Source organism: Choloepus didactylus, chromosome 9 (assembly GCF_015220235.1).
Source record: "Choloepus didactylus isolate mChoDid1 chromosome 9, mChoDid1.pri, whole genome shotgun sequence".
NCBI classification, from domain to species: domain Eukaryota; kingdom Metazoa; phylum Chordata; class Mammalia; order Pilosa; family Megalonychidae; genus Choloepus; species Choloepus didactylus.
In genome coordinates, this window is record NC_051315.1 from 28361470 (window position 1) to 28389287 (window position 27818).

Here is a 27818-nt window from a genome sequence, read left to right on the forward strand (position 1 = left end):
AGGACTTGAGCTGGGCTCTACTTTGTCCACTTTCCTTCCCAGTTTTTGTTACTCACACTGTCGTTGTACTACTAACCTTTAGTTTATGCCAGATTTTGCTTTATTTCCAACACCAATCATTTCTTTAAATGCACTTTGTTTTTCATCTTCAGACTCCCAGATGCCCAAATTAGTCCAAGTTATCATCATTTTATGTCTGATCTATTGCAATGGTGTTAAGACCCTACTTTTTTTTTAAGTGCTTACTCTGTTATAGATTCGATTCTAAGTTTTTCACATATTAAACTCTTTATTCCTCCTGATGTCTTATAAAATTATTAATATTTCCATATTAAGACAAGAAAAGAGATATAGGGAGAATAAACAAAACAAAACACAGCAAATAAAACAAAGCAAGATGCGATCCTAGATAAATTTTTCTATTGTTTGGCTCTTTTTCATGCCCTGTTTTCCAGCAAATCCACTAGCTATATTTTTTAATTGAAAAGAAAAAAAAAAAAACCTCTTTTTCCTCCTTTAAATTACATATTGGGATTCATTTTAATATCTCATTTTTTTTTTTTTTTCAAAACCATGATCTCTATTTCCAACAGACCACCACATCAGCAAGACTTTTCTAAAATATACATTTGACTGTGATACTTAAATCCTCAGATACTTTCAGTGGTCCCTATTGCTTATAGAATGGATTTCAAACTTCTAACTAAGCATAACACATTCCACAGAATTATTTCAATGTCTACTATTGTCCAATACTCCCCCACAAGTACCATTTATTTTGCCCCACTCAAATCCCAAAGCATCGACCATATTTCTTCTTACCTCATCTCTTTCCTCAAATCCACAAGGGCAAGGACTAACCACACTTTCCTCTCATCCCCTCATAGGCCCTGTCTGTTTTATGAGGGGGGGGTATGTCAAAGGAAAAACAAAACAAAACAAGGCAAAGAGAAGAAAGAACAAAATGAATAAACACGTTTTCCTAAAAAGTTAAGATGGTGTATTAAGCCTAACCATTCTTTATTCAGGGAGACATAGTTAACCTGAGTTCCAGAACACTCAGGAAACACCCTAAAGTAGTTTTATAAAGAGAACCAAAAATAATGGTAAAAAAGAAACACTTTTTTTTTTTTTTACTTTTGCATTCTTCAAAAATTTATTAAAGAAGTAAGATGCAGCTATTACATGATGAAAGAAAGATGATCAAATCATGGGCTCTCATAACTCATAACATAGGAGACAAAACAATTCTTCAGCAAATGTTAATTAAGCAAATACTGCATGCAGGATACATGCTAGCTTTTGGGGCAAAATCGATACATCAGACACAATCTCTACTTGAAGAAATTTATAGTCTGCTGGAGAGAAACAGACATATAAATTTAAAGGTGCTATGGAGTAGTGTGGCCAGCATTCCCAGGTCAGTTTCACAGAAATATGTTTGTTTTCGAAAGGCCACACACAGATGAGAAGTCAATTCTAGCCGAAAGTTATGGAATATCATAAAGTAACGTGAGAAATGTAAATACACACAGGCAGATGATCAGAGAAAGGAGATAATTTATTGGAAAGCCATTTGCCCCCAAAAACAGACAAATAAGAAAAGGTGCCCTTATAAATGTAACCAGACTGGGGGTGGGAAGAGAGAAAAGATGGGGGTAAAAATGCTCACGGCAAGCTATTCTTAATTTGTGCTTGAGATGAAGAACTAAGACATAAAAACTAATAGTGCTATCTTATTTTTGACCACATGGAGAATGTTCTTGCTATGGGCAAGAAGTAATACTATGTATAGTAAGAAATATCCTGGAGTTTTGCCATATTGCTATTTTCAAAGCACTGAGTGCCTGAGTTGATATGATTTCAGAAGTGATGCAATATTAGAGTTAAATCTTTTTGGTTCTCCCTTTTCAGAACATTTTAAAAATTTAAAAATTTGTTTTTCTCTTTTAATTTGGAAACAGAATATGAGATACACAAAAAAAGTATTTTTAAAATGTAAATAATACCCAAGTTCTGCCAATAGCAGATAATTATTCCTGCCATTTTGATATGTTTTCTATAAGACGTCTCTGTATATACATGAACATTATATATATAGACATTTACTATATAGATATATGTACCTTTGGAAATGTGTGTCTAGATACATTTTTTGTAAATGAATCTACATAATTTTTACAAATTTGGTTCATAATGCTTACACATTTATATATATGTTTACCCATAATTATGACTCTTCTCATTTTTGTATTTGTTTTATGCATTTTATTTATTTCAACCTTGTGACTTCTTCTTTTCTTTTTTTATTCTTTGCTACCTTAACTACATTTTAAAAAAATATTTTCTGCTTCATGGATTTGTAAAGGAGACATTTAAATTTTTTTAATCCTTTTTGTTAAGAAACAACTTCCTTTAAGGTTTTTTTTTTTTAAACTTACCTTATTTTACATAAACTCTCAAGTGAGAAATGTAATATTATCTTTCGACTTTTTATGCAGAATGAGGAATTTAGTATGCCTCATTTCTCCCATTTGCACTAGCATTTATCAAAATAAACTGGTTTTTTAAAATCTAATTTTTAAAAAAACATTATATCTTTTCATTTAAAAATGTGTGCCAATGAAAATCAGTATGGATATGGGAATTTAAATATTTGTAATGTTATATTTAAATTGTTTTGATATTCACCACTGTACAGACTCCCTCATTCTTAATGTCTTAACTTTAATTTATTTCAATTCATTTAATAAAGTAGTCTCTTTTCTTAATAGGCACTAAATGTTTTAAGCTCAAGCATAATCAGATTGTCTGTGTGTTGCTTTTACATATGGATAGCAACTTCACTATCATGAAATTTGGGGGTCACAAAAACCGTATAATTTATTTTTCTGCTTGGAATTTGAGATTGAAGAGTAGTCTCACACCAGCATTAATTTTATTTACTTATATGCAATCTTATTTTTTAAAACTTTTTTACATGTTAAATCAAAATAACCAAATGATGTAACTATGATTTTCTTTTCTTGTCCCTCCTCCCCTGCAACATGAGAAGTCATTTCCACCTGCATAATGAGGGCGTTTTACCAACCCACACAAACTGCTTTAATTATGTTTTCAATCATTGCATCTCTTTCTACTGTTCTAGTTTCTTCCTGAGAAATTCTGTAATTTTTAGGGTGTATTTTAATCTTTGCTCCTCAATATCTCTTTATCTTTCCTTACTTTAATTTGCTTGTACTTCTTCCTGCATTTTGAAAAAGTTTTTCATCTTTGTCTTTTCTACCACTGATTTGATTTTCTTAATCAAATAAATAACTATTGAGTGCAAAGTTTAACGATGTAACTGCCTTTTTTTCCCCAGTCTTTCTGTATTTTTTCATGTCAACCTGTTCTCTCCTTAAAGGGAGGGGGGGGGGGGGAGACAGTATCACATTATATTTATATTCAAGATACTAGCAATTTTCTAAAGGTAAATGCAGTAATCAGATTATATAGCTATGTTTTCCATTTATGCTTTTATAATTGGCCTATCCATTTCTCTTGTAATACAAGCAATATTTTTCCATAGACCTCGTGTTGAGTTTTTGATTGTCTAATTGTTTCTTGAATGAGGCGAGCCATCGAGGGCTCGCATTTGCCACGTGAACCCATGAGCATATCAACTTCACTCCCACTCTCTCCACTTGGGGGCAGTAAACGCATTTTCCAGATTTACCACTGGCAGGCTCATTCATACAGTCGGTTGTCAAGTGCATTAACTGCCAACATTCATGGAGCGGCTCTGCTTGCTGAAGAACTTGTATGGCCAGGCTTCTTAGAGAGCTGCAGGCACAGTTTCTTCTGTTTTTGCCTCCCCCTTTTACCTGGGGTGAGTGCAAATGCCAAGATGAATGGCACCTCTGTAAGAACACACAAACCCCTCTTATTTTCTCCATGTTATTGTTTTATAATTGCAGTAAATAGATCTTTACTGGACCATTCTCACCGTAATAAAAATGTGCTCTGTTTCTTGAATCTTAAAAAATATATACATGATTGTTAATCTTATTTGCCAGCTTGACTCGGTTATGGTTTCCAGTTGTTTTGTCATACACTGGCCTAGATATTGCTGTAAATGTATTTTGTAGCTGGAATTAGCATCTACAATCTACTGGCTTTAAGTAAAGAGTACACTTGACAATGTGGGTGGGCCCCATCCAATCAGCTGAAGGCCTTAACAGCAAATAACTGAGGTTTCCAGAAAAAGAAATTCTGCCTCAAGACTACACCATCTACTCTTCCTCAAGTTTCCAACTTGCTGTCCCACCACACAGACTTGGGACTTCCAGACCCCACAATTGCATGAGCCAATTCCTTAAAATAATAATAATAATAATAATAATAATAATAATAATAATAATAATAATAATAGTAATAATAATAATAATAATAAAATGTTAAAAATGTGTATACAGACTAGAGGATCTAAGATGGCGGCATAGAGAGGAGTGGAAGCTAAGAAGTCCCCCTGGAACAACTGAAAAAAAAAAAACAACTAGTAAATAATCCAGAATAACTGCAGGGGGACAAATGTGACCGTCCACTCATCATACACTAACCTGAATTGGGAGGGATGTCCACGATCACAGCATAAAATCTGTAAGTAAAAACTGCAGATCCAAATTGGGAGACCCCTTCCCCACAGCCCAAGCTATAAAGCCCTGTGGTGCCAGAGAGAAGCTTTCTCCCAGCAAATGAATATAGCTCAGCTGAGCTCCAACTGGGATTTTAATTAGCGAGTATGAACTGCTCACTACGAGGTACGAATCCCCAACAAGCAGACAGAGACTTTGGGTGATGACTGACCTTGGAGAGCCAGAGGGTCACCTCAGACTAGCTCTGAAGGGGACTCTCTGTTCCTTTTTCAGCTCAGTGGAGAAAGCCTCAGCCATTTTCAGTTCCCAGTTCTGTGACCCAGACAAGGGTGGAGAAAGCACAGGCAGAGAGAGACCATTGAAATGCTAATGACCTCTGCGTAGGGGCTCTAATTTCTCTAAGAGGAAAGGGGTGGGGCCCAGCTGTACTATCTGCCTTTCATTCAGAACTTGGGGAAAAAGAGCCACACCTCCTCACACCAGTCAAGAATTACAGGCTAACAGGCGCCACCTGCTGGGCAGAAAAGCACAGTGACCGGAGGCATCAGAGGGTGTACCAATTTTTTAAAAACACACCCTCAGGGAAACCAGATACTGTATATTTATTCCTTCTTGGATCTGAGCCCATTCTGTTCTGGGAAGGCCTAGTTGGGGTAACCAAGTAAAACATGCCTAGACAATGTAAAACTACAACCTACACTAAGAAAAATGATGTTATGGCCTGGTAAGGGGAACAAACTTGCAACTCAACTGTGATGCAGGAACTGAAACAACTAATAGTAAATCAAGTCAAAAAGTTTATGGAAGATATGGCAAAAGAGCTGAACCATATAATGAAATCACAAGATGCACATAAGGTAGAAATTGAAAGTTCAAAAAGCCAACTGGCAGAATCTATGGAAATGAAAGGCACAACACAAGAGATGAAAGTCACAATAGAAACATACAACAGCAGATCTCAAGAGGCAGAAGAAAACACTCAGGAACTGGAGAACAAGGCACCTGAAAGCCTATATACAAAAGAACAGATAGAGAAAAGAATGGAAAAATACGAGCAACATCTCCAGGAACTTAAAGACACAATGAAAAGCAAGAATTTACAAGTCATTGGTGTCCCAGAAGGAGAAGAGAAGGGAAAATGGGCAGAAGCAATAATAGAGGATACAGTCAATGAAAATTTTCCATCTCTTATGAAAGACATAAAAATTCGGATCCAAGAAGCGCAGCATACCCCAAACAGAACAGATCTGAATAGGCCTATGCCAAAACACTTAATAATCAGATTATCAAACATCAAAGATAAAGAGAGAATCCTGAAAGCAGCAAGAGAGAAGCGATCTATCACATACAAAGGAAGCCTGATAAGACTATGTGTGGATTTCTCAATAGAAACCATGGAGGCAAGAAGGAAGTGGGGTGATATATTTAAGATACTGAAAGAGAAAAACCACCAACCAAGAATCTTATATCTGGCAAAACTATCCTTCAGATAAGAGGGAGAGCTTAAAATATTCTCTGACAAACAGACAATGACAGTTTGTGAACAAGATGCCTGCTCTACAGGAAACACTAAAGGAAGCACTGCAAACAGAAAGGAAAGGAGGAGTGAGAGGTTTGGAAAACAATTTTGGGAGATAGTAGCACAACAATCTAAGTACACTGAACAAAGATAACTGTGAATATGGTTGAAAGAGGAAAGCTGGGATCATGTGGGACATCAGAACAAAAGATGAACAATAACGACTGGGACTATGTAACTCAGGGAAACCTAGGGTGCTCAACAATTGTAATAAAAGGTACAAATATGTTTTTACATGAGGTAGAACAAATGAATGTCAACATTGCAAGGTATTAAAAATAGGGTGGGATTGGGGGGAAAATGCAATCAATGCAAACTGGAGACTAGAATTAACAGAAACATTGTATTATTGCTTCCTTTAATGTAACAAAAGTAATATACCAAAGCTAAATGCATATGGGGGGGGGGATAGGGGATATGGGACTCCTGGCATTGGTGATGTTGTCTGACTCTTTATTCTACTTTAGGTTAATGCTATCTTTCCTTTTGTCACCTTTTAGCGATCAAGTTTTTTGTTTGTTTGTTTTTCTCTTTCTCTTGCCTTTTTCTTTTGCCTCTCTGCCTTCTTTGACTCTTCCTCCATCTTTGTGGAAGAAATGTCCTTATATAGAGAGTGGTGATGGTGCTCAATACTTAGCAGACACCACCCACACCACCCACACACCTCACTCAAAACCCACTGCTGGCCCCAAATGATAAGCTAACCATCCCCAGTACCCTCAGACCCCCGTCCCTTCACCTTTGCTTTAAACTAACCAATCCTTGGCTCCCGCAGGAAATCTATTAACCGCCACCCCTGGACCACAAGGAAGGCACAAGTCTGCAGGTGCCTCTTGCTCCTGTGCTTGCCTCCTGCTGACTGAGCCACCTGAGCTGGTCCTGTTTCCCTTCAACCGCTCAGCACAACCCTGTGTCTCTCTCTGGGACCTGTGAATAACAAACTATCTTTTCTCATGCAGTGCATTCTCAGTTTCTCACTGTAAGACTCAAACTTAAAATCCAACTTAACTCAAAACAGCTACAATATGTTAATGATGCTACATTCTTAAACACTTTTCTAAGTTGGCTTCTAGGGTACCATATTTGTCTGATTTGACTCCTGCCTTTGGAAAAACTCCTCCTAGCATTCTTTTGTTATTCTTCCTCATCTCAAACTGGAAACATCAGAGTGCCAGAAAGTTCAGTCCTTTATCCCCTTCCCAATGGTGAATTCTATCTGTTCACACCTAAGGTGATCTTTTTGACTGATGGTTTTAAATACCACCTATATATTGATGACTCCCCAAAGTATATTTCCAGTCCAGACCACAGTGCTGAATTCCAGAGCCATCCATCTCACTAATTGACCCTGACCTCTGGCTATGTACTACGCTTCTCAAACGTAACTTACACAAAACTTGGCTCCAGATAGTCCGTCTAAAACTAACTCCTCCTCAAGTCTGCCCATTAGAGTTACCCAGGAGAAAACCTCAGTATCATCTTTGATTCCTCTCCTTCTCTCCGTCAGTGAATCTTATCAGCTCTGCCTTCATAACATATCCAGAGTTCAATTCCTCCTCACCACTCCATGGCCACACCCTGGTCCAAGGCACCATCATCTCTCACCTGTATTATTCTCATAGCCTCCTGATTGCTCTCCCAGTTTCTGTCCTTGTCCCCTTCACAATATTCTCAAAGAGCAGACAGAGCCCACCTTTTAAAATGTATGATCATGCAGCTTTTCTGCTTGCAACTCCCCAATGTCTTCCCATATGACTATAAGGCTCAGCATGATCTGGCCTTCATTTACCTCTCTGACCTTATATCCCCCTTCTCTCTTCTTGTTCCTTCACTCCATTTCAAGAATATGACCCTCTTCGCTGTTTTCTGATCCTCAGGTTATCTGAGCTTACTGTTGACTCTTGCATCTCTTTCCCTATATACCCACATGCTACCCCACTCATTCCCTTAAGATAGTTGCTCAAATATCAGCTTTCAAGGAGGTTTTCCCTGGTCACACAACTTCAGATTTTAAATCTTCCATAAAATTCCATGTACTTCTTCCCTGTTCCATGTTTCTTTTATTATAGTTAACTGTTAGCACTAACGACATATGTAAATATTTTAGATGTTTATTTTGTTTGTTTTCTGCCCCCTCCCCCTTAGACTTTAAACCTCACAAAGACAAATATTTTTGTCTCTATTGTTCACTGATATAGCTTCCAGTGCCCAGGATACTACCTGGTGTATAGTAGGTGCTCAATAAATATTTCTTGATGAGTGGATATGGAAAGAGAAGATTGAAAGTATTTTTGTCATTTCAAAAAACAAAATACATATATAAGTTACTAGAATAAAAATTGAAAAAAAAAGCAAAAACAATACATGGGCATGCACAGCACAGTGAACCTTAATGTAAATTATGGAGTATAGTTAATGGCTCAATTATAAAAAATGTTCTTTCATCAATTATAAAGAATGTACCACACTAATGCATGGTGTTAATAATAGTCTGGCATATGGGAGTTCTTGTATTTTATGCATAATTTTTCTGTAAACCTACAACTTCTCTAATAGGAAAAAAAGAAAAAAAAGATTAAACAAGCAAAAAAGCTAACTATGATTAAAATGCATTTAATATTGATTTTGAGGAATTTTTTTTGTTCTAGTATGTGAAGGAATGCTTTAGAGCATTATCCAACAGTCTGTCAAAATGGAGCAAGTGTTGAATTAATTTTCTTTATAGGTATAGAGAACCCTTGGTGACTCCTCAAAAGAATTCATATTATGAAAAATTCAGATAAAAAATGAAGTACATACAAAAACTGATATGGACTTTTCAAATATTTATCAATCTTTAGCTACAACTAAAATCTCAACCCAGAATTACCTATCAAAGAAAGAAACTAGAGTTTGAGATAGTTAAGAAAACTTCAGCAAGATATAAAGCTGAAGTTACCTAAAATAAAATAGAACCATAAGTCAGTGTTACACCATCAATATTTAAAATGAAAGCTAGAGATATCTGGATCTATAGTCATGGTCAAAGCCAAGAAGAAATAGAGGACCCACAGGTTCTCAAACTCTAGGTCTAACCACAGACTAATCTTGTCTGTGCCCATACAACATCTACTTACTTATAGAGGTTTTTATGCATACATATAAGCATCACCATCTTAAGGAAGGAAGCTAACTCTTAGAGGGACACCAAAAGCATTTGGAGGAGTAAGTATATGAATTCAGGTAAGTCTGGCTCCAAAACTCAGGCCCTTTCCATTTACTGTATCTTGTTGTGGAATCAAAAGACTTTACGTGGTGTGTCTCTCACCTTTGATAGTGATGGCACCAGCCAGTAACTGTCTCCCTCTGGTACTATCAATACAGAACCACAGACATGAGCAGAGGAAGGCTTTGAATCTATATTCAAAGGCTAGAGGACAGGAGGAACAGTTCTAAAGAGAGGAATCTTTGACTTCTTCATTGTCCTTTCCTACATCATTTCACAGGTTCCCAAACAGTGGTGATTTTATGCCCAGCAGAAGTTTATTAGCACATTTCAATAATCCCCTAGTCTTCACTGGGGTGGATCTGCAGGTTGAGGCAGGAAGGGGTTGTAATTATGTGCCTCTGAGAATTTATAGTCAAAAGGAGGCTGTGAAATGATGGAACACCTTACATAAATATTAATTATGTTTCTAATAGAATCACCACCAGTGGATTCCCCAGCCAAAAATGCTCATGATGACAAAAAGCAAAATTTATATATAATATACATTAAATAATATTTAATTTATAAATAAATATATAAACATATAATATACAACTATATAATATATAAGCATATTTAATATAAATATATTTAATATAAATATATATTATAATGTATATAATACATACTTTATTTGATGATATTTTATTCTTTTCTTTAGAAAAAACTTCACTTGGGTTCAAGTCAACAAATATTTGCTATTCACCTACCATGTGCCACCTACAAGGAGATGATACCTCAGCTGAGACTAGTGGGATAGTAAATGGTAACTGGAATAAAAGTAGAAGAGGCAGATGGGTTCACTGAGTTCTCTGAGCAAAGACACCTAGGTTGGAATGGTAAAGTGTTTATGGGGTGAAGGTGCGTACATGCATGTGTCCCCCTGGATACGGTAATAGTAAAAGGGGAAGTAGGGTAATTACAAACTTTTTTTATTATTATTATTGGAGGGTATATGGTAATTTGTAAATTATTGGAAGATGATGCTATAGAAGTAGGTCTATGTTTTAAAGAAACTTAAATCCAATATAAATGAAAGCCTGACTCTAGGGAGAAATTTTAGAAGTAGGAAGGCATGGTTCAATGATTCTTCACATTACACACAATTTCTATGACTTACAATAAAAATTATGCAACAATAAAAATTTTGTCAGAATAACACACAGTAGATTTAAAAAAACACAAACAAATATACTGACATTATTTGATATACATATTTAAAGAGATGTCAAAACTCTTCCCAAATAAACATGAAAAAGAAAAAAACTAGGCTTTATTTTTCATTCTAGTCTTCTTTTTGGAGTTTTCTTTTCCCTCATACATAGTAATAACTGAAAATGGCATCAAGAGATGAAAATGAAGGCTTTCAAAGAATAAATGTATTCTTTAAATTGAAGGATACAGGTAATAAAATTTCTATGTGGGGAAAACTGCCATCTTCATAGATTTGAATACTTTATAGACTTTCCTAATGTGTCTAAGTGCCACAAAATTCAAATAGCTTTTCACTCTATGAAAAAAGAAAAATGTACTACCAATGAAACTAAAGAAAACAATAAATCTTAACTCTTAAGGCATCTTAAGAGATTCCTATAAACACTTTCAGATGAAACAGTACATACTAACTTTTCATTGAAGATACATGGCCACCACGAATTGAAATCCTAGTCTGAAACTGTGTTTCCAAAACCTCTCACCTTGTGAAGAGAAATGACTACTAGAGGGATATCCTGAGGGTTTAATTTTCTTTTAACTGAACTATTTTTGTATCACACATGATCTATAGACCCTTTTTATTAAAATTTCTTTGTATTTATTTACATTTTAGGGCTGTATGAATTATAAATATTCCAGTTAAAACTAGGGAAAAGCTCTGGATTCTAGAAATTTCAATTCTAAGGAACATGAGCCTGTAAGTGTGTCTGAACCATGTTTCTTTCCTTCGTAGTCCCTAACAGTGGGACCTCAATAGTTACTAGGTGAGCATCCTCTTGAATATTTATCTCCCTTGTTACACAAATATTTTTCCTAGGTCTTACTTATCTCTGAAGCTCCCATCATTTTTACTTCATTTTATTCATAGCCAAAACTTCAGAAAAGAATCTGCATTTCTCTGTACTTCCTCACCTTTCACTTAATCAGTTATAGTTTGGTTTCTGTCTGTATAAGAATTTCAAAACATCTCCCATAATGATCATGTAACTGCAAAATCGAATAAATCATTTATAATTCTTCTACTTGTTGAACTGTCTGGAGTTAATATTCTTTGATACTCTACTCCTTTGACTTGGATGATATTATTTGATAGGTCTCCTGCGACTTCTATTTCTTCACTGCTTTTCCCTATGGTTCTGTCCTGAGTTTTCTAGTCTTCTTACTATAAACCCACTCTTGTGTTGTTGCATAAAATGTACCTCACAAACGTGTCATAGCATAAAATATAACTCATAAATCCCAATGTTTGTCTTTAGTCTTCTCCTGTTACGCCTCTTCTATCCTCAACAACCTTCACCTTTTACGTTCATGTTTATTCTCTTGTTTGTGCTATTCCTCCTTTCTAGAAAGATTTTCAGCCCATAAAGATTTTACTCCCATAAAATTCCTACTCTTTTTTTTTTTTTCAAATTACATTGAAAATGTCACTTCATCTATAAAGCCCTCCGCTATTCCACTAGGAATCATTATAATTAATCTCTATTCAGTTGTTTTTCCACAACCCTTTGGCCATATTTCTATTGTAAGAATTACCACAATATATTTCAATTTTTTAAGCCTACTCATATGCAAAATGAATTTTAAGTTCCTCAAAAGTAAAAGCCATATTGGAGTTACTGCAACTTAACGAAAGCCGTACAGCCTAAGAGTTATAACCACGGCATGAGCTTCAGTATGAAACAGATACTATTTGAGCCCCAAGTATCTATGACTTTCTAGTTGTGCAACCTCAGTGCTTCGTCTGTGAAATGGGGATAACAATAGTACCAATTCACTGGGATATGGTCAGAATGATTGATTTAAAATACACAAAAGTGTGTAAAATGCTTAATATGGTGCTTGGTATAAAGTATTTGCTAAATCAGTTGTTAACTGATATTAATCCTCCTTCCAAATTTATACAGGATATCACTCAACATAGATTCTCAGTAATACTTGATGAATGAATGATGAAAGAACATAATTATTTCTTCTATACTTCTGTAATGGCTTAATTTATTTGAGGAATACAGTATTACTCCCACCCTCAGAAAGAATTTTAGGGAACAGAAAATCATGACACAGACAACATTTCCATAAAGCCAAATGCAGATAGAAATTTTTTTGACACAAAAATAACAGGCGTTTGTCTAATTCTCTTCACTTAACATACTTTTCCTGGTTGTATTTATCAGATAGGCTGATTATCATTTCAAAGTGTACTGTGACTTTGAATATTATTGTGCACTTCTGTGATCAACAAAGATCCCCATTCTGCTCTTCAGGGGCATTCTCTGGATGGGGAATGGTCCTGGAACTGATTTTGCGGGGAGGGGCAAAGGTAGGCCTGCGGTGTTTTGATTAGCTTTCCCTGGAATGGTGAGGCAGGGACAGGATAAATGAAGACTGAACCTCAGAGCAAGCATGGCCAGTTCCATCACCCTGGACTCACAAACACTGTGAAATATCCATGAATCTGTGCACTCCCTCTTCTTTCCGGCTGGGTTCAAGCCCTCTTCACTTCTCACCCAGGGCTACTCATTGTTTGCAGGGCCCTGTGTAATCTCTTTACTTTGGCATAAATGTGGTTCCCATTAATCTTTCTAATCTCATCATCTTGCACCTTTGCTTCCAGTTCTACAGTCACTCTACTTTCTAGCTATACTATGCCACTCATAGTTTCCCTAATAAGTCATTAAGTCTCACATCCATGTCTCTGCTCATGTTACACTTTCTTTTTGGAATGTCTTTCCCAACCTCACTGAACCACATGCTCTAATGCAGTGGCACCTTTCTGTAAAGTCTTTCATATCCTCTCACCTCCCATTATGAATGAATCGCTTGCCTTGCTAAGACTGCACAGCCCTCTATTCCTGTGTTCATACCTACCTTATTATAGGTTAATTAGCTGCTTATGAATTGCTAACCCCACAAACTGGTGAGCATCTTGATGGTGGCGGAAATATTTCATTCATCTTCAAGTCTAAGATTTAGTAATCTTTCAAGATTCTATAAATATTTGCTGAATGACTGAAGAAATTAAAGGTAGACTGAGGGCAGAGGTAGGACTAAAAAAGAGTCATCCTCTCTTTTTTCAATTACATAAGGTACTGAACCTTGGTATTAGCAGGGAATTGAATAACTTCCTTGACAGATCAATTTATATGCCTTTAGACTAATATTTAAAGAGGTATTGTGGAAAATTGGTTTAATATATTCAAATATGTTCCAACAAAATAAGTTACTATTTTAATCACCTCCCTTTATTTTTAAACTGTTTTCCAAAGAATATTTTCTTGCATAAAAAATTGAGTATTATGAACAAAATAGGGAGGTTCAGGAATGAAATATATCAATTTTAATATGACTGTGGTTTAAAACCATTAATAGGTACTCTGACACTATGACCAGTGGGATTATTATCAGGTGCCAACCACGGCTGTTGATTATGACAATGGGTGTTTAGGAGGGTGCCAGATACGATCCATCTCTGAAGCTCAAATGCACAAAGCAAAATAGTTGCCATGGTGATGAAACTGGCATAATTACCCCACATGTGGGTAGTCCCTGAAATTTATCAGAGTAAATATGAGTTTATTTTTTCAAAGATATTTGATACAATAACACATTGAATCAGGAAAGAATGTTTTAAACTATTAAGAAATGAAGTTCCTAACTTTTTTAGTCTGTACCTACTTTCTCTATCAAGAGTTTTGCTAATTAAAGTAAGAAAGAGAGTTCTCAGTAAAATTTAGGGAAACAAAATAATGTATTACTTCATCAATACTAAAAATGGAAAGTCAATAGTTAACTAGAAATCATCATTCTGAATTACTCAGTAATAGAATCTAAAAACACCTGCTTCTGTACTATTCTAATTAAAAGCTACTATTCCAGCAAATGTACTTTTGTTAGCCAGTTACATGAGCTTTTTCATTTCTTCCATTGTATTCTAGACACTCTAGCAGTCTGTGGTGCACACACTTTGTGAGTGAAGCAAAGGTTAAGTGTGTATGACACAGATGAGCCCCGAGATTAAGTATACACTGTGAAATGCATGTGGATGCTCATGATTTGAACCAATGAACTGTGGCCTGAAATGATGTCACACGAAGCGCAGCAGTAAGTGGAAGGTTAAACCTACTTGCATCTTGGCTCATTAAACGCAGTTAAAGTGCAAATCCCCTCATTCTGACAGTAGTGATCACAAGGGTTCTCTTTCTGGTCACAGCGCTGACTTTTAAACCCCACAGAGCATCTGTAGAATTTCAGTAAAATACAGCTAAATAAAGTGTATGACTTTCTTTTTGCCAAATATGTTTCAAATTTTTTCATACAGAGATGGTAAAATATGAATAAAAACCGTCCCAGGTATGTTCACTTCTCTCTCATACACACCCATTGCATGCTATTCTCAACTAGGGGGTGGAAAAGAGGATAGATGCAGACATGGATAATATATGGGCATCTTCCTTCTGGTCAAGCAGCAAAAAAAGAACACTCAAAAAACAGGGACCAAAGAAGCGGAATGGTTTTATTTCATATTGCCAATTCTGGACAATCAAGGAATTGAGAGGGGAAAATATGAAATTCCAGATTTTCTCAGGAGCCATTTCTCTGGGTGTTCAGAAGCCCAGATTCGAGTTAATGTATTCCAAAGGAACCAGGGTCTTAATAAATTTACATACTATTATGCTCTAAACTTGAGTCATCAGATAGCATTACACATTTGAAAAGACATCCCAAAGTCTTTTGAAAAGAATGATGTCAAGTACCAAAGCATTCAGAAAAGATGATCATCTCCAGGTTTCCTGTAACCAAATAAGGTCAATGAAAGTAGAGCAATTTTCCTCTGCATTTCCAACTTCAAAGATCTATGCATGTCTGAAATGGGAATGATGCTAAGAATTGAATGAGCTCTTCATGAAATCATTAGCAGATTGATTCAGGAAGGAGGAGATTCTGTAGAACATGAGCCAATGAGGGCAATACTTGATCAGAGATGTCCATGAAATACTCATTTAAAATGTATCATTCCAAGAAAGGAAAGCAACAGAATAGGGATCCTATGCACATCGAAAGTCCTATCATGAAATCCCCATAATATTATGAAATACTCACAGGCACACAGGTACATTTGTCTCAGGGTCCAGCTGGCATGTGCCACCATTATAACAGTAGCCATCACATAACTGACAGCTAGAGGCAATCTTTCCATTAGTGCAGCTGCAGCAACAAAGAAAAAAATCCCATCGTTACTGGCATCATTATTGTTGAAAGCTGACACAAACTCTCCGCATGTGGTGGAATGACTGGCTGAAGTAAGTTTTCAGGAAGACAGACTTGCTGGAGGCCAATTTTTTGTTAACAAAAAGATGACAGATAAAATTTTTTTCTTTTGGTAATTTTCAAAATTTGAATCCATTTGCTTAATGTGAAAATTTAATATAGATAGATATATGTGTGAAAAAATACATCCTAATGTCTACCACTTACATGCCTGAGAGACACTAGTGTCAGTATCAGTTTCTTGTTCCCTTTTCATTTAACATCTGTGTGAATTATCAACCATGTGATCAAATATTCTCAAAGCAAATGCTTCAGCTATTCCTTCCAAAATGGAAGATCTGGTCCAAAGAATGCTTACTAATTTGGGGCCATACATTTTGTAAGAAATGGTAGAGTTATCCTGAATCACTTTTATCCCATGGTTTCTCTTTAAATATGTATAGTAATTGATGTCAAATTCATTTTATTTTAATAGAAGAGAATCAGGGATCAGTTCATTGCAAAAGTGAAGAGCAGTAATGCTATAGAAACAACATACTATATGGCAACCAAGTGAAGAGGCAGGCTTTCTTGAAAAATTTACCTAAATTATTCTAATTTGATCATATTACATGTCTGGGATAAGAATAAACACTTTGGCTATTGCTACAATGGCAAAACTGAGCATAACAATAATAGAAAAAATAGAAATTTATGACTTGCCCTGTTATATTTAAAAATAAATAGACAATTCTATTAGACTGGGCAGTGAAAACTGTTAGGGGAAAAGAGAACATGCATCAACACTGAAAATAATCAAGGGACCTCCCCTCTGGGAAATAAGACAATTGGATCATACAAGTCTCAGCCCAAATCAGAATTACAACAGATATTGCCAGTAATACTGATCATGTGATCATGATGGTGCTGTTATGAAGCAATCAATGATATCACAATAAATCTGATAGCTTATGTTCAGTAAATCTGAATATAACCTTGGTAGAAAAATCAGACTGTAATACCATTGATTGATCATTTTGAGTCTCTCTGTGATGTCTATTGCAGTATATCTTTATAGGGTAATTCCTAACCTTAGGTAATATGCCTGAAAATAATTGGTTGGCATTCCTATAGCCTATTTATTCTGTGCGTATTTATTTGACCTCATGTGGGTGGTAGAGCACTGGAAATGCACTGATCTGCTTATAACTTTCCCAGGGTGTTTAATTTGAAGTCATGTTTAAATAGCCAGGGTTTTAAAACTCCGTTTCTTTTCAAGATGAATAGGAGTGATGAGTAAACTATATACTAGATGTGAAATGGAGATATGTGAAAATGAAACCAGGCATGGGGAAGGGGTAGAACAGTGTAAAGTTTTCAGCTTTCAACGGAGAATGTCACCTTCTTTATAACCTATAGAGGCATCTTAATACGGGTACAAAGTGAGTCAAGTAGGCCTTTAGTGGGATTGGTGCCTGATGTGATAGAAGGATCTGGACTTTTTCTTGCCCTCTGTGACCAGTCTTTTGAATATCAAAAGAGCAGAAAGTTACACTATTTCTTATTCCATTAAAGGGACGAAGTCAAAGGCAAAAATTAGCTCATTATGCATTAAAAGAGTTTCCACAAAAAGAATAAGCGCATACCAAACACCAGCTTTAAAAGAGAAAAAATTCAGTTAATTGTTGACTGCTTTTAAGCTTCTGCTTTCAACAGTTATAAAAGATGTTGTTTCTTTTTCCTCCTAGTTTTGTTTGAATCACAAATTGATGGGAGACAGCAGTTTGTAGATACTTCAAATGTGAAACAGACATTATCCAAATCATTATAATGCATCAAAGAGAACTGCTAATTTTTTATTGAATATTTTCATAATAATTACTCTTTTAAGAATATGTGACACACACAAATGTATGTATACATGTACTATTGTACTATGTGTCTGTGTATATAAATAAATATATATAAAATTTGTGATACATCATTTTCCAAAAGTTAATTACCAGTTGTTCAGTACACACAAAGAATTCCCAATTCCCGTAATAATTGACATCACATGGGTATTATTTAGCTTATTCAAAATTATGATCAAGTTTGTCTTCATCAATACTTGCTCAGATTTCCAGAAGAGAGAAGAATGTGTAATTAGCTCTGTTTTAAAGATCATACCCATTTTTATGATACCCATTTTTTTATACTTGACAGAGTACCTATTCTAGTTGACAGTGCATAGGCTGTACATTAGAAATACAATTGCCTATTTGTAATCACAAGTATACTTGGTGGACTGAATTTTCCTAAATAGGCAAAAAAGATTCACTTCAGCTCTGCGGGGTTTTTTTAAGTATCTGTTCTTTACCTATGGAGCAGAAATACTGACATCACTGTAAACTTCCCTTTAATGCTAAGATAAATGGTATCATAGAAATAAAAACACACTTCAATTATCTAATGTTTTCAAAATACTCAAAGAGGTCTGTTTGTGCTGCCACGCTCAAATGTTACATAGCTCAGCAGATAAAGCAAGTAACATCATACTTCTATTTTTAAAGTTCCATTACCTACTCATTGCTAGCAAATTTTATTTATCCATTCTTACATTCCTACACATAATGTTCCAAAAAAACCTTTGGAAGACAAAAAAATTATTATGCTGAATATCTGTAGACCACTCAGGTTATGGTGGAAGAAACAAATTTTTCTCTATATGACAGGCAGTAGTAAGAGGCCGTAAGTGTCCTTCCCTTCCCTGCTCATCATAAGACTTTCCTGTGTCATGGGAAAAGAGTGTGTGTCTTAGCAGGAGCTTTTCCATGCAAAACTGGTTAAGAAACTGTAGGGCACAGCCTTTCCCAGATGATCATTCATGACTCTCTGGGTGAGTGGAATGGAGTTGTAAGGAAGATTCCACAGCTCATTCCTGACAAGGCACGCTGGACATGAAGAAAAATACATGCATGCCAATTGAAATAAAATTCTGTCATGCTGAAATTTCATCAAAAAGAACTGATGAGCTTAATGAACTAAGATAATTTTGGCAGCTTATGTGAAAATGTGTTTTGCTGTTACGTACTTACCAAAGGCACATAGTTATATATTAGTCATATTTTCAATTACTTTACTTAAAAAATAATGTATTTTCAAATGACTCAATTTGAGGATTTGAGTAAATGTCATTCATAATGATGACACAAATCTTATTTAGAGTAAATTCTAAAATGAGAGTAAATTAAAAAGTAAAAAAAAATCGATGCTGTCTGTAATAAAATTTTATTGGGCCTTGTTTGGCAGAGTGTTAAAACTCAGAGCTGGCAACTTTCAGTGAAGTCTCAGTGGAAGCTGTGGCATGAACACTTTATAACAAGCTTTTCTAGCTCATATTATCGTTTATGATATGCCTAAGCCAGACAAGTGATCAAGTCCAGTTCTTTATCAGCTCCTCTCTTAAAAAGTTGTTAAAAGAAGTTCAAAGTGAAGGTTGATCTCTAATCTCAGTGGCACAAACTTGTCTCATGATAGAAATGGAATGGCATTACCCTTTAACCATGATGTTATTTTGTTTTTCACTCACTTAACCTTAAAGCCAAAGGGTAAAAGACAATGTAACAAAAGTCAAACTTGGACATTTTTGTTGCAGTTGCTTCCCAGAGAACATTCCTTCTACTCATTTTGGATCATATTGTGCAAAGTCAATTCATTTTCTCAGTGCAGGTCTTTTACTCCTCCTCCAAAGGTTCAATTTTTAAAAAAAGAAAAACAAACCTACTCATTGTCAATAATAATGATGATGCAATTAAAAGCCTGAGCTCTCCTAATTTAACAATATTGCATATAGATTTTGAAAAGATAGTGCATTTCACTATTTCTCACTTATAATTGAGAATATTCCATATAGAGAATTATCTGATTATTTCATGACACAATGAATTTTCATGTTCTCTGGATGTACATCAAAGGGGAATAAGTTTGGGTTTAATTGAAATGAATTGAACTGCATCATCAATCATAAAAAAAAAGACGCAAAGGTCAACATATAGAATTTTAGAATATAAAGAATTTACATTGTTTTCACAGTCTATTGCTAACTGCTATGTCCTTTTCAGTTCAAATGCCTTTATAAATTAAGCCAGATGTCCACTTACTTGCAAAATATGTCTTCACTGTCCTTATTTATAATGCAGTGCCCCCCATGGCACCTTATACATTTGTCAACCTCACATTTAGGTCCTTCGTAGCGTGTGGGACAGACACAGTCAACACTTCCATCATCCCCAATCGTACATGATTCAGAATTCACACAATAGTGGTGACACACATCTAGGAAAAATGGACAACAGAAAAATGAAATTATTTACAAAATGCTTTTCTTCTGTCATAATAAGTTAATGCTTCCTTTAATATTCAAAATGGTGAATCAATAGGTAGGCTAATTTACAAATGCAGCTTATAATTGTGTTAACTAGAATTCTCTAACAATGCTATTGATTCTTCTTTTTGCCTGAGGCATCATTTCATTTGGCTTAGAGGAGATGAGTTAAATTCATATAATGTTAGCTCACTAACTCCTCTGGTTCTGAATTTCAAAACTCCAGCCAACAAGTTTCCTTAACTCTCCTTCTTCTAAGGAACAATATTGCCATCAGTTTGAAAAGAGGTGACATGTTCAAGATTTCTCTAAATGTCATTTATCATCGCTTCTCTTCTCACTGCTTTTCATCTGGAGAACAGCAGAGTGTGTGACAAATATGTGACTATTACCTCTCACCAGCTCTTGGTGCTGTGAAAAGATGACAGGTCAGGCCCAGGAATTTTCCAAACTCTAGGGCAAGTAAGCAGATAAGGCAGAAAATAGACTGGGAAACTAGCTGATCCATCATAGATGGGAAGTGACAATGGAAGTCTAGGCTATTACTCCACTTTAAGGCAAGAGTCTAACTTCCCCATCTGTCAGAAGGAAAAATTCCCAGTAACCCGAGGCCTTTGTTTTGAAAAACATTTCTTACTGAGCATTACAGACAAGTTTCCTAACTACATGGGAGATTTCCTCCAATATTTCTATACTTCTTGAACACGAGCAATAAACAAAGATCAATTAATAATATAACAATCACTCTAACTTTGTAATTAGACATGCCGCTTCAGTCTTTTGAAAAGCATGTTCATATATGAATATTTATAATTTACCACATTTAAAATATTGAAATTCGTATTAGAAATAATCTTAAGTAAAAGAACTGATTAAATTGTTACCAAACTTTGTATTTAGAAGCTGCAATTTCCTTTTAGCTATGTAACTGGGATGCTAAATGAGATTAGCTAAGATAAAAATCACAATTTATCAACTTTAACCTGCGGGTTGACAATTAGAGTGGATGTGGAAAATTAAAACCTAATTTTTCATTCTCATGTTTGCATATTTATCTAGCCCTTTATTAAATTAGACAGAAATTAAATTTATTGCTTCAGACTTACGGAAATTTATTTTAAGCCTTCTTGTGCTAGCTGTTGCATTATGCCAAGTATTCTCACCGAAGTTCAAAGCTAAGCCTACTAATATAGGTTTTGGCTATACTTAAGAAAAATAGAGCTTTCAAAAGGTGAATTTAACTTAAAACTTAAAGACGGTGTAACCATCTTTCTATTAAGGTTTTTTTTGTCGTTACCGTTTTGTCACATACAGTATACACAACACAGTCTGTTTTCATTTACGCAGAGTATTTTAGCAGTAGCCTATGTGATCATCTAGTCCAGCCTCCCATTCAATGCAGAAACCTCAGAAGAAATGCCTTCCTAACACAATTTGCTGTAAAACTCATGTTGACACATAGCTCTTTAGTATTATCTCTAAATGTCCTGTAATGTCGTTCTTTCATCTTGGTCCAGCTTTCGATGGGCATAGAAGTCTGCTGATATACCCTTCTAGGATCTTAGTATCATGTCCTTATTCGGAAGTTGCCTTAGATGACAACTCATCAGAATCTTTTAGGGGGCTTATTTGCAAGTGCAAATTCCATGTCCTTCCCTGCCACCCACCCCTAGGTTCTAATTCATAGGTCTAAAGGTGGGGAGGGGTGGTAATTCCCATGGGACTGGTTGAGAAACTAGTATTGGGAACTAGGGGATATAAGAAATGATGACCTGCAGAGAATTTTACTGACTGGCAAAGGGACTACCTTGTCCAAAATGGTATTTGGATCTGATTAGATGAAATAGCTCATTTCTTGACCAACATCAGGAATCTTCATTAAAATGTACTTTTAAGAAAATTTTGAACCACTTTGTTTTTACAACCATACTTCTGAGAAAAACTGGGAAACTAGAAAAAATTGGGTTAACTTTCTGGGGGTTGATTACTGCTCAATATCACAATGCAGCAAAGGAGGAGTTTGCATTTATCTAGAGTGATAAAAGGCAAAATTAAAAACTTATTTAAAATCTGCTAATTATAAGCAATCGTGATGCATAAATTACAATTTTTTTTAGATTAGGATTAAAAAGATGTCTAAAAATACACAAACTCATTAGAAAGCACAGAAATGCAAATTAATATCTCAATGAAATGTCATTACACACCCACCAAACTGACAAACAGAATGAATAGCAGAAATACTCCTATACTGCTAATGGGAGTGTAAATTGGTACAACCAACTTACAAAACTGTTGGACAGTATCCACTATATTTGAACATACCCATACTCTGTTATATAGCAATTCCACTCTTAACATGTACATACATGTGCACCAAAAACATCCATGACAGTAGGCATAGCAGCCTTTTTAGAAATATCCAAAAACTGAAAACAATCCAAATGCCTATCACAAGGAGAATGGATAAACTGTAGTTCATTGACACAATGTGCATTAGTATATAATATAAACATAAATATATAAATATATACACAATATTTTAGCACAAAAATGAGCACACTACAACCATAGGCAATAACATGGTTGGATCTCAAAAAAAAAATAATTTTGGTTAATAAAGCTGGACACAAAAATATATATTACATATTTTCAATTTATATAAAGTTCCAAAGGCAAAACTAATCTATGATTTAGAAGTCAAGAAGGTGTTATCTCTAGGGAGAAGGGAAGAAATAATGATAAAGAACAGCAGGGTCACCTGGGGTGCTGGTGATGTTTTTTTTTGACTTGGATGTTGGTTTACATTGGTGTGTACACCTGGTGATAATTTATTGAACTTATGATTTTAAACTGCTCTGTGTAAATTATATTTCAATAGAAAATGTTTTTTAATCTAAAAGCATATAAACTACAATTAGAAACTTATAGGAATTTTGGTTTATTTTGCTAACTAAGCTAAATTGTTTTTCTCTTTACTGACACTATTTTTAAAAGGAAAGGGGAAAAAAAAGGAAATGATACTCCACTTTTTATGCTTGAAAGGAAATTTTCCATCCTTTAATGCTTTCAATATATTTTTTACAGCATGTCAGATGCATATTGTTCAGTGTAGTTGATTGGATTCATGGCATAAAAATAGAATCCAAGGAATGTAAAAGAAAAGTTTACTTAAGGTAAAACAATGAAATAAGCAGATATTGGAATTTACATTTTAATAAATCTTTCTAAATTGTATATTGTCAAGCTATGATACATTTTCCTGAAATGAAAAAAAGAAGGCAGAAACCGTTTTGTGCTTATAACCCTTTCTCTATAGATATTCAAATGGGAAGACATTTCATTTTTCCTATTCCCATGCTTAGCACTCTGTGCTGAGTTGAAGTACAGGGACAGAGAGTTTCTCGCTGGCTTCCAGCCCTAGCAGAGTTGCTTCCCAATGCCTTTCTATGAAAATCACCTGACCTTGCTGCTATTAGACAAGATGTGAAGCATGTGGAAACTGCCAAACTATATTTTTAACTGGATTATTTTCTTCACTCTCATTAAGATCCTAGGGCCTAATCCTTTGAATGCATATTGTCATTGCCCCTGTTTTCCCTTCTCTTACCTCCCCTCCCCTCCCCTCCCTCCCTCCTTCCCTTCCTTTTTCCTTCCTTCCTTCCTTCCTTCCTTCCTTCTCCTTCCTTCCTTCCAAGACTTCCCTATTGGCTTAATTCTAATTCCAAGACTCCTGAACATGGGAGAAAGATCTTACTTAATAAGGAACTTTGACATCTAATACTTAAGCTGCCATATAAGCATTAGATTATCTGTAAATTGGAAAGTGAAATAATTCCTTCAAATGTTCCCTACTATTTTAAGTTTTCTCATGACTTAAAATACTTTTCAGGAAAGTATTTGAAACATCCAATAGTGTTATACATTTCTAAATTGGGAGATTCAACCAAAGTCCATGTTCTCTGCAATTATCTCAACATCATGACTGCAGTGCTTAATAAATAATAGTAATGCTATCTTATTTTCTCTTTCATTCTCTTCTCAGCTATAATGCATTTTGAATTACAAACATCTATATAAAATTGTATAAATATATGTTGTATTTTCATCAATGTCATCATTCTATATACTCTCAAATAATTACTACATACTCATTTAAATTCAAATTATCTCTTGAGCTATTTAACTAATAAAAGAAGTACCTTATTAGCACTTTCTAAGCCAGCCAAAATTGGTTTGTTAATTTAGCAAAGAGTGAAGAAAAATAGTACATTAGAAGGCTTCTTTGGTATTCAGTGCTTCTCTTTGATTCCAAGAGTTCTGCTCATGGACTAATAATAATCTCTGAAACGGACAGAACAACTAGTAGTCACTTTTCTCCTCCCAAAGCATTGAAAAACTGTTATTCTATAGCAAACCTCGATGCACTTAAAATATCAAAAATCCTTTAAAACCATTTTGAAGGTAGTTTTCTAAAAGATGAACACAATTATCTTAAGGAAAATTTATTGCTCTTTTTATTAATGATTCATCACTACTAGCACCAATTATTTGTATGAACTTACCTTTGCTGAAGTTTTATAACCTCCAGTTTTTTTTCATATTTCAGCTTTGATTAAACAAAGTGTTACCAAATTTGAAGCAATGGACAAATCTAAACAGAAAACCTAATAATTCCACCAGAAAATAAAACGGTTAGGGATGTTGATTTTCTATTTTCCGACACACATAGAGACAAACACACACACATACATCTTTTTGTTCAAATATTACATTTAGCTGGTTATTGACAATGAAAGAAAGTCCAAAAAGAGAAAAAAAAAAAGGTTTTAAGTTATAGACTGAAAGACGTCAGGTTATTAGGATTATACAGGTGATAGGGTAAAAGAGACTTTTTGTTGCATGGAGGGGAAGATATGAAAAGGACTGAAGATAGAAGAGAAGGAGCAGAAGAATCTAACTGAATGACAGTAGCATTCGGTAGAAGCAGTCTGATCTTTTGGACAACATGCATAATTTCTCTATGAGGATAAAATGTTAAGGATGGACCAATAACTATTTGTTGAGGACATATATGGGCCTAACTCTACACTAGTTGCTGTGAGAGTAGCCCAGAAATGCAAGACACGATACCGTCCTCAAAGAACTGAAAAACCATTTGTAAGGTTTAAGTAAGAGAAAAAATTTGATCTGAATTGTCAATGTGGTGGCAAAAGCATACGGATATTGCTGTCATCAAAGTACGTAAACTCTTTCTATGCAACTTTCCTTCTTATGGAAATTTCCATCTCATAAGTTTAGAGCATTTTACTGACCTGTATGACATAGCAACTGAGATGTTCTGCATATGATAAGAACGTAAGAATGAACAGTAATGAAATGTGAATAATCTGTGCAAAGGAAGTAGAGATTACCATGAAATTGTATAATAATACTTTATATTCACAATAAAAACTGTTATAACCTCTGTATGGTAATTACATTAAGAAGTACATAGTAGCACCAAACACAATCATGTAGTCTAAAGGACAAAGATGAATATATAATTACAGAGTATTCATATGGTAATTAGGTAGAAAGTAACTGGAAAATGAGTGAATGGCTATTTTCCACAACAGAAATGATGTCATTTTCAAGAGAGATCACTATTTCACTGTTTCTCTCTGTGCCTTTTTCCTTCAAGCAACCAAAAATACAAGAGCATAGTTCTATTTTAATTTTTTCGCAGCATGTTAACAGATTGCATAAAAATATGTGCATGTGTGGTTTATACACACTCATGATTATTCATGGAGAGAGAGATAGCTCTAAAATCTCCAACTGCATTCAAATTATTTCCCCAATATCTTTTTCTATTGAAAAGTTAATAGCTATTAACTCATATTTGTGAGTGGGCTATTCACATTGCCATAGTTAGTGAAGTGTGAAATTTTTTAAAAAGAAGAAAACCAAACCAAAATAATATTAGCTAAACAAGGGACACTCAGGCAAGAATAATGGGGAAAGGCGGACCTTTAATTGGTAGTTATAGAACAGTTATATGGAAGAAACTAAATTACACAAATACATGTATATACACTAAAGTTCTACTTCACTGAATTTTGTTCTAGCCTTTAAAAACGTTCTGTGAACTGACTTTAAAATTTGTAATTTTAGTAAGCACTGGATATTTAGAACTGCACACACACACACACACACACACACACACACAAACAAAAAACAACACAATAATTAAAAGTAGGATTGAATTCTTTTCACAAAGAAGACTAGGTTGATTCCACAGTGCACATAGCCAAACACTACATTATCTAAGACTCCAGTTTCAGTGGCATTCATACTCCCACTTCACTGTTATTTAATTGTGTCCCAGGAGCAAAAGGTTCTATGAATTCTGCAAATATCCTCCCCTACAGGGAGGGTTATGGCTGTTTCTATGTATGTATAAAATGTAGAAGAATTGCTAGGATTGCCAACGACGGCATTTTGTGAATTTATTTTAAATGCAATTTTATTGAGATATACACCATATAATCCATCCAAAACATTCAGTCAGTGGCACACAGTATCGTCACATAATTGTGTACTCATCACCACAATTTTCAAGCATTTTCATTACTCCAAAACAAAGAAAAATTTTTTTTAAATATTAAGAATTTAGAAAATAAAAAAAATTAAAAAGAACATCCAAACCATCCCATACTCCTTATCCCCCATCTATATATACATAGTCATTATTTTATTACTCATTTGCCCATATATACTGGTTAAAGGGTAGCTCATTCCTTTTTGAACTAGCTCATACCATTATTCATTTTAATTTAACGGACTCACTTTTCTTGTTATTGGGCCTCAGATACCTCCTGGAATGCCTAGTTAATGATGAGTTTGACTTTGGAACAACTTAGATTAAGTGTATTTCCTTTTCTCTATAGTAGGTTCTCATTATAGTTTGAAGATGGGCTTAATATACTTTCTTCTGCCAGTGAAATTCTTTTAACTTTTGTGCTTTGCAGAACCCTACGTGGTTAACAACTTGGCTACATCTCAAAAGTTAAATACTGTATTTAAATACAGTAGTCAATATATAAACTTATAAATCATCTGCCTAATTTTCTATGTGGTTTCCATTGCCAGTTTCATCTCCCAAGTTTATTTTACAAATTGCTGCCATATAATATCCTTTCATATGCAAATATTTGCTTCTATCATTATTGTTCAAAACTTGTAGTTGCTTTCTAATTTATTAGAATGCAGGATGTGCTTCAGAATAATCTATGGAGTTTTCTAAAAAAATAGAGATCTACTTCTCTATTATAGAGATCTACTTCTTGAAGATTCTGAATATTGAAAACAATCTCTCCTTTTTTGTTGAAGAGGAAACTGAGGTCTTGATAAGATAATTGACTGCGTTGTTACCACAGCTTACCAGAATGAGATGAGAGCCTTTATCTTTTGGCACCATCATGTCTACAGCTCTTTCTACTGGTCATTCAAAGGCTTCCATTTTGTGGCCTTGTACTCATTTTA

The 27818-nt window shown here is 34.8% G+C and overlaps 1 protein-coding gene across 4 annotated transcripts in view; it reads right to left on the reverse strand.

Moving 5' to 3' along the window:
* The window catches only part of LRP1B (LDL receptor related protein 1B), a 1893223-nt gene that overhangs the window by 41110 nt on the left and 1824295 nt on the right, over positions 1–27818 (reverse strand). For 3 of the 4 annotated variants that reach the window (XM_037849262.1, XM_037849260.1, XM_037849259.1), the window contains 3 exons: positions 20068–20242; positions 15779–15883; positions 14802–14915 (listed from right to left, as the gene is read on the reverse strand). In XM_037849262.1, the coding sequence (XP_037705190.1) occupies positions 14802–14915; positions 15779–15883; positions 20068–20242 (394 nt within the window). The remainder of the gene's footprint in view (positions 1–14801; positions 14916–15778; positions 15884–20067; positions 20243–27818) is intronic. The other variant, XM_037849261.1, reaches the window with a different exon arrangement.